This window comes from Scophthalmus maximus, chromosome 2 (assembly GCF_022379125.1).
Source record: "Scophthalmus maximus strain ysfricsl-2021 chromosome 2, ASM2237912v1, whole genome shotgun sequence".
NCBI lineage: Eukaryota > Metazoa > Chordata > Actinopteri > Pleuronectiformes > Scophthalmidae > Scophthalmus > Scophthalmus maximus.
The window spans coordinates 20,745,460-20,753,766 of NC_061516.1; the positions used below are offsets into that span (position 1 = coordinate 20,745,460).

Here is an 8,307-nt window from a genome sequence, read left to right on the forward strand (position 1 = left end):
AAGTGACAAAAACAACCTGCGACCCAGTGCTGGCTGAATGGACGGACGGTGTGTACATTTGGGCTGTAACAGGAGCGACGGAGGTCGGGGGATTCGACTGAACGGGCTCTTTTATAGCTTTTATGAGCTTGGCTAAATGACTTCCACTTGGACTCTGCTTTGTCTTCTACCTTTGTTGAGACACGTGCAGAAGACACAGGACCAGGGACTAATTAGGACCCATGCACACAAGCTCTGCGTCCAGCTCTTTCAGAGCATCAAGGGTGTGAGAAGGGCACAATGAGGCTTGTATGAGCAGCAGCAGAATTATGTGCATGCCAGCACAGCTTGGGCCACTCATTAGTCTTTAAAAAAAAAACAACATTTCTCTCATTTAACACCACTGTCACAAGGACCAGAGGTAATGGCTGAAACGTCAGGCTTCTACAGCTTAATGGCTCAGAGTTTCCGCGCGTGTAAACGTTGTGAATAAGGGGAGGAAGGATCTCTGAAATGAGTCAAGCTTATTATATAGTGAACCATCTCAGCCTCAACACAATCATGTTCACACCCTGGAGGACTCGAAATCACATCTAATTGTGGAGGCACTTCTTTAGACCCGTGCTGTGGTTTCTGAGATGGTAAAGAGCTGTCCATATACACAATACAAGCATCAGAGCCAAGATGTCGACCAAAACTGCCCAGAAATATTCCGCTTCTGCGTCTCTTCACCAGCCGACAGCTGATGGGACCGTTGGTTTCAGCTGTTGCTCAACAACAACTTCCCCACTTATTTCACGGACCAATCACATGACGATAATCCATCATTTGCAGGACTGACTATACAAAGAATGCATGAGCTTTTGATGAACGCCTGACAGAGAGACAATCGCAGCATGTTTTCTTACATTTTCTTCAAACTGATACTTGGTTACTGATTAGCTGGCATGTGAGACAATTAGAATTGGAACCATGTCAGACAACAGGTGTTTCCACTACAGACCTGGAGAAACGGTTTAATAACGTATCTTTATGGACCAGCGCTGTTCGAGTCTGCAGTATATTTAAGCTACGCAGGAGGATGTAGCCGTAACCAACAGTTACCCAGGTAAGCTTACTGAGACAATATCCTGTCCTGGCTTACTCGCCTTCAGGCACTGCAGGTCCTGACATGGTCACTGGCCAAATCTACCAATCCCAATCCGCCGATTAGGAAACTGGCTTCTTGGCATTACAAAGTACACATTTCTGGTCTAAAGCTAATTACTGCAGTTAGGAGCCCACCGCCAAATGCTAAAGCTGCTCTAAAACAGCGACTGGCCAAGCGACAGCGATAGTATTGGAACATTTCGCATGCCACAACGTCGTAAACCATTTTGGATCAGCCACACACCAAATTGTCTCTGCGTTTACAGTACACATTTGCACACAAATCATCGGCACGGCCTGCGACAATGCCAAACCCCATGAAAGTGGGCAGAGAGAGGGATATTTGCTCTAGCAGCTAGCCACTGTAACACAGCAACACAGTGACATGCTGCTGGTTTAACGTGCGTTCATATCTACTGAACAGCATCTTGATGAAAATGTCAGAGAAGTGATATTTGTCTCTGTAGAGCTGTGTGTTAAGTAGAACAATGGGGGAATCTACAGCAGAGGCCACTGATCCTTCATCTGTTCTGTCAGTGATAAAATGGAAACTATGTGAGGCAGTTGGAACAGGCGACTGGAGGAGTGTGACAACAGTTCCTCACGGGGTGTGTTCAGTGCAGAGTTACAGGAGCGACGATATTTCACCTACCAAACCTGGAGGGGGCCTTGTGTGAGGCAACATGTTTCATCAGTCATCTGAACGGTGCGTGATCTCTGACAAAGACTGACAAGCAACACTGAGCAAAGCTATTGGTCTGATTTTTTTTTTTTGACTGCAGCACTTCTTCAGCAATGGTTAATGAAATGGAAGTGAATGAAAAGGAAATGGCCCTAGTCAACTGGTCAGACAGATATGTCAAATTTCATGTCACAACCGGCAAAAACATCTTCAAGAATGAACTACAGAGGAGGCGTCTGACAAAATAAACCTGACACTTTGCCTGTGTAATAATTTAACAGTGGTTTCCACAGTGAAGGCTTGCAACGCTGCAACACGATCTATATGTTCACACCAGAATAAGGACACATTTTTTGATTTAATTACGGGTGAAAAGTTAGAACAATATAGGCTTCTTGCGATTTAGAAATACACATGATATATTGTTCATAATTTGATACACTTCATAAGTGGATCCCTCTATTACATGCTAAAACAACACATTAGTTTGGACCAAACCCTAATTTCCAAAGCATACGCAGGGAATGCTTTCCAGCAGTTGCATTATACGATGTGAGTCAATATTTGAAACATTTAAACAGGTGTCAGTGGAAAAATGTGAACATACTCTAGGCGAAACGATAGGGATAACGCATTTGAGAGCACAGAGTGAGGTGGAAACATTTAGAACGGGAGTTAACATTTGCAATTATGCTAAACTCAACTGCTCAATATAAATGCACAGATGCGGTTCCAGAGAGGAACTGTCCTGGGCAAGAATAAGGGTGGAGTTCTGTGTGACAATGCGCATGTTTCTTAACACACATGTTAAGAAAGATGTGCATTGATGTTCATGTTGTTTTCTGATCTAGACTAAAAACACACAGAGAGAGAGAGAGAGCAAGAGAGAGAGAGAGCGAGAGAGAGAGAGGCCATTGTGCGCCCATCCTCTATCTGCCCTTGGAGTATCGAGAAGGCAGAGGGACAATGCTTCTTGAGCTGATCTGATTGAACTACAAGGAAGAGCCACATACAGTACTGCGGTAGCTACACTAATGCTCGCTTCAGCTTAAATCTGATATGGGGATGTAAGAGAAGGGACTCGACGCTGCTCTCAAAATGGATGCAGAATCACAGTTCTAATAAAACGGGGGCAAGTGACGGAGCAAAGTGCTGCTAGACGGCTTCTATAACCCCTTTTACTTGGCATCTACGGATATTTACTGCTGCATATTTTCTAAAATATATCTAAATATACTGCTTGTCAAAGTTCACACAATGTGACTTTAGAATACTAATAAGGATGAGACTAATGATCTAGAATGGATCAGATACGATCTTCACCCCATGACTTGCAAAAGCAATTAGGCTGTTATTTGCCGGTGAATCGTTGCTCTGAGGAAATCATTGCTACTTATTCAGCAAAAAATACTCGAGACATGTCAAGACATGTCGGTACAAAGTCCTTCACTGTTTGGCCGTTCCCTTTCGCTGTGAGTCATTAATTGCGAGTCAAGATAAGCAAATACCTGAAAAAGGTCAAACCACGCATCACGTTCTGAATTTCTAATTGAGTTGATTTGCTTGTTTGCGGAATTTCAGATTGTTCTTGAAGAAAATGTCACGATGAAAAGAGATAATAATGACAGGAAACAAAGCAGCGCTGGTGGTCTCTAAGACCAATTAGTAATGTTGTAGAGCTGCTGACAGAAAATTGAAACAACAAAGGCAAGAAATCGCTCAGACAATTTAACACATCCACAAAGACATTGAGTAATTGATTGTACCCCCCACTGATCAGAAGTTAATCTGACGGAGCGAACGGCCAGTAGATGGATAAGAACATTGTCCAAAGATAAGAAGGCAAAGCATATGCATGGAAATGAAAGAAACCTCTCATCAGGTCAACAGGCCGATCTCGGCCTATAGCAGCCTTCCCCTCTCCAACCCCCACCTCCTTGTAACGACCGACACAATTAATCATGGGCAGGAGATCAATAAGATGAATCCATCTCCATGCTCCCTTTACCCTCTTTCCATCAATTCTATTGGCGGATTCTACATGTGACAACACAATTATTCGAGCCGTCTCCATTGTGCGTGGCTGCAGCTTTCAAAATTACAGTATGAACAGGTTGGTGTTTTTGAAAAAGAGTTGCTCGGCTTCGACGGCCACGACTTTGGGTGATTAATAAAGTGGTAATCCTAAAAAATCATTAGGGCTCCATCTCACAGAGTAAAATGGAGCTTGGACAAACAATCAACAGTGTTACCTCTGTTATTTTTATTTACCGTTGTTGTCGTTTCTGACTGGAATAAAATATCCCACAGTGACGTCTCCTCAATCACTGGTTCATCTACTTGGTGTCTTTACAGGCGTCTGTCATTGTGGGCTGTCCATCCCTGCTACCCATCTCCCTGCGCCGTCTCTCTCACTTTCCCCATTTCTAACCTCCCTCTGCCATTTCCTTCTCCCCATCTCTTTCTCTCCATCACCGGTGACCCATCCACTCGCCGAACCTTTACTCCTCCCCTCCAGCCCCCCAGCTCGTATACGTGGCACACAACACTGCAGTGACAGAGCCACATTAGTCATCATCAGGGACATACAGCTGTGGTAGTGCAGAGCCCATCGAAGGCTTTCTCTGCTATCACGGTATAAAAAACGCATCATGTAAATCCATGCCCACCCCCCACGTCTAAGAATAGCAGTTATACCGCATACAGTACTAATACTAAGAGCTAACACGAATGAAGCGTTAATGTTTGATAATTTGGGCACTGTAAAAAAGGCCACCATGCACTATGTGTTTCTATTTGGCAGTAAGTGTATTGGAAGAGTTGTCGTGTCTTTTTAAATCCCTGACTGCTGGCCTGTAATAGCATTTCTGAGTTGTGTTACAGTATTCTTCTGGCTTCAGTTGTGTGCATTTTACTTGCTAGAATTGTGTTGTTGTTGTTGATGCTCTTCTTCTATACCAAATGCTTGTTGATTAGGGAGTAACTCATTGAAAGCTCATTCCAATTCTTGATATTCGTTAATTGAAATCCATCACACTATCCTCGTGGATGAAATTATCAAAGGATCAAAGACACACACAGACACACAGACCACATTTGAAAATACAAAACCGAACCAAGACCACCACACAGAAAGGGGAGCAAAATTTCTGAGAAACCACATACAGACACCTAAAGGAATAAAGGAAATCTTCATCACAACAAGGTCTGGTTATTGGAACCATTCTCTGTAAACACAAAGCATTAACACACAAAATGCACACATGCTTAGGTCTACAAGCACAGGAAATAAAAAAAACTGTTAATGAAAGGAATAATATACCAGATTTATTTCTCTTTCATACAATAGGGCCATTCAAACTGACCTGAAAGGGGAAGATGTTATCACTGCGGCCAACTCCATCATCCACCCACGACTTCGGGTTGAAGCCCGCGGGACTGTTTCGAGGGTACTTCTGGGATGCCACATGGTTGTTAGGGAAGGTCTTCTTCAGTGGAGAGATAGAGTTGATGGGGGTCATCCCACCGTTCAGACCCCGGCGATAATCTCTGCCCTGAGAGCCTCCCCAGCCACCACCGCCACTACCATAGCCTCCTCCGGGACTCCAGGAGGTGGAGGAGCCGGGGGAGGGAGAGGGGCTCTGGTAGCTGGCTGGACCCCAGGGGGACGGGGGCTTGTTCAGGCTATTGGACAAATGTGGCAACTGGCTGAAAGCCGGATTCCTGTGCGGAAAGGGCGGTGGAGGGTGTGGGGAGGCCGGGGAGCGTCGATGCTGCTGGTGTTGGTTGTGGGGGTGTTGGAAGTGGGGGTGGGGTGGGGGAGCAGGGTGGTGCTGGGACAAGGCCGCCGCCGGTCCTATCTGGGGTGAGAAGTTCCCACCAAACCCTGGACTGACGTGGTGTGAGAAGTTCTGGAACAGCAGGGGCCCATTGTTGGCAGAGGCCGGGTTGAAGAAGCTGACGTCCTCGTTGATGATGGTTGACGGCGCCGGTGGGATGGCAGCCGACCAGTTGTTGAAGCCAGTAAGTGATGACGAGGTCGTACTGGACTGGACCGGGCCAGTTCCCCCGAGACCAGACGTTTCCTGGTAATCGAAGCCCGTCAGGACAGGAGACTCGAGGCGTAGCTGCTTCTCCTTTCCGTTACTTCCTTCAGATGTGCCGTTGTCTGTCTTGGCTTCCTCTGACCGGACTTTTTCCAGTTCTGAAATGATCCCACCACCACCTCCACCCTCCTGGTGACTCCCGGGGGACAACTGCTGCTTTTCTTGCGTTTCCTGCATTTCCTGCTGCTGCTGTGCTTTGGGCTTCTCCGGCCCCCCCAGGATTTCGTCTTGCACACTGCTGTGGGTGGCAGAGGCAGGGAAGAGCCAGGGAGAGCCTCCCGTGGTGCCATTCCCTGCGGCTGTGGTGCTGTTTATGAAGGCAGCAGGGCTCTGCGACACATTCTGGTGGTGGTGTGGGGGCTGCAGGTGCGGGTGGATTCGGACCGGGAACGCAGACTTGTTGCCAGTGTTGTTTTGAACTAGGACTCCGAACCCGTAATCCCCCATTTGTTTTCTCCCCCCACACACAAATGCTATCCCGTGATCGTTTGGTCCTATTGAGAGAAGAGCACACACAGGATGGCATGCACCGAGTTAGCAGTCAGCAGCCGCTCACACATCAAAGGCTTCACACAGAGAGTGATGGACACAAGACATTTGATCTAGATCTTTTATTCGCGTCGGTGTCCGTCCGCTCCACTCCCTCGAGAGAATTTCCTGGACGTGTGATAATCACACAGCGTTGTCATGGACGAGCGCGTTCTTGCAATCTAACCCCATTACGCAGTTGACAAAAGCAAACCAGTTAACATCACATCGTTGGCTAATTATAACCCCGTGACGTCGCCAGCTCGTCTACAGCTGAGCTGCTGGCAGCCAGCAGAAGAGCTCGAAGCACTGCTGTGTCGAGATGACACACACACACTCACTCACACACACGCTCACTCACTCATGCGCATGCGCACAAACACTCGGGCACGCACACACACACACACTCACTTCGAGACGTTTTTTCCTGACGGAAACCAACTGACAAGACATGAAATGACACGCACTATTTCGCCGACGACAACGGCAGCGACGACAGAATAAAAATGAATGACGAGCACGATGCAACGGAAGCGCCGTGGCTCCGACGAGAAGCGCTCGACCTTGTTTGACAGCTGCCAGTCCCCCGGCGTCAAATTCTCTATCAGATATAACATCATACACTCGTTCGCCGAAGCAGTGTCACACGCGGGTTTTTCATTAACACAACTTTACCCTGTGACTGTCGACAGTCGAGCGGCGTGAACAAGCGAGATGTCACACGGCTAGCGAGTCTAACCGTGCGCAAACGTTAGCTAGCTAGCTAGCTACCAGCGGTTAGCTCGAATGCTAGCTAGCCGGAGAGGAGTGCATACAGGCGAGTAAAAAAAAAAAAAAGAAGGCATTTTTCACCTTATGATCACCACCTTCGACCTCGGCGATGTCTTTGTCGAGATCCTTCCTTCGGGCGCTGGTTAGCGAGGTGTTGTCCTGGAAAAGATGAGTACGGCTGCGGGGGGAAAAAAGCTTTTCAGAGGCGATCTGAGAGCTGAGTCGTACAGTGCAGTCGGTCAGCTTTTTTTTCTCTCTCTCTCTCTCTTCTCCTGACGTGTCCTGCCTGCTCAATGACACAGCTCTCTCTCTCTCTCTCTCTATCCGCTGCCTCTGATCTGGACCGTATCCCCAGAAGAGCTTTGTTAACGTGGCAATGTGTGAATTGTATTCGGCCGCGGGTCTGTCACGAGCCTTTACTCGATGGGGTTCATTGTTCGTTTGATTTCAGTAGCGTTTCTCCTTTTTTTTTGTCGCTGAGAGTCTTTTTTTTTTTTTTTTTCCTGCAGAGCCAGCCCGATTCCTGTGTGCTTCTTGGCTGCCCCTCTCTCCTGGAACCGACCGTGGCCGAATAACAGCGAGAGATCAGCCGAGACTCACTTCCGCTTCTGGCGCCACCCCTTCCACCCTGACCACGCCCCCCGGAGAGCCACACCTCGACGTGTGATTGGACGGCGCACCGGCAACCTCGCCCGGTTCCTTCATCATTTTACAGCCATGCACCAATAATACACCCATGTCATCCATCAGTACTTCCCACTGAGGTCGGAATCATACAAAAAAAAAAGTGGGGGGAAAAATCCTCCATGCACGGTCCTGTCCTTTCACGAAGCAGCCGGTATCAGGTCGTGAGAAAGCTGAGATACCTCCCCCATCACCCCGCCCCCCCTCACGAAAGGAAGGCAGTGCCTTTGATATCATGCTCCCTGTATGTTCAAGTAGTGGGAATGACCTGCTTTACAGCACGCATCGAAAGCAAAATGATATGAATTAAAATGTGTATATATATATATATATATATATATATATATATATATATATATATATATTAAAAGATGTAAATCTGGGCTCAACAAGTCTCAGCGTGGTCAT

At 47.2% G+C, this 8,307-nt stretch overlaps 1 protein-coding gene across 2 annotated transcripts in view; it reads right to left on the reverse strand.

Annotated features, from left to right (window-relative positions):
• Nucleotides 1-7,770, reverse strand: part of cpeb4b (cytoplasmic polyadenylation element binding protein 4b) — a 30,424-nt gene extending 22,654 nt beyond the window's left edge. Inside the window, exons 1-2 of one of the 2 annotated variants that reach the window (XM_035624904.2) lie at nt 7,297-7,770; nt 5,176-6,410 (exon numbers count right to left, since the gene is read on the reverse strand). In XM_035624904.2, the coding sequence (XP_035480797.2) occupies nt 5,176-6,363 (1,188 nt within the window). In that variant the 5' untranslated portion in view covers nt 6,364-6,410; nt 7,297-7,770. The remainder of the gene's footprint in view (nt 1-5,175; nt 6,411-7,296) is intronic. The other variant, XM_047327377.1, reaches the window with a different exon arrangement.
• Between the last annotated feature and the right edge of the window lie 537 nt (nt 7,771-8,307).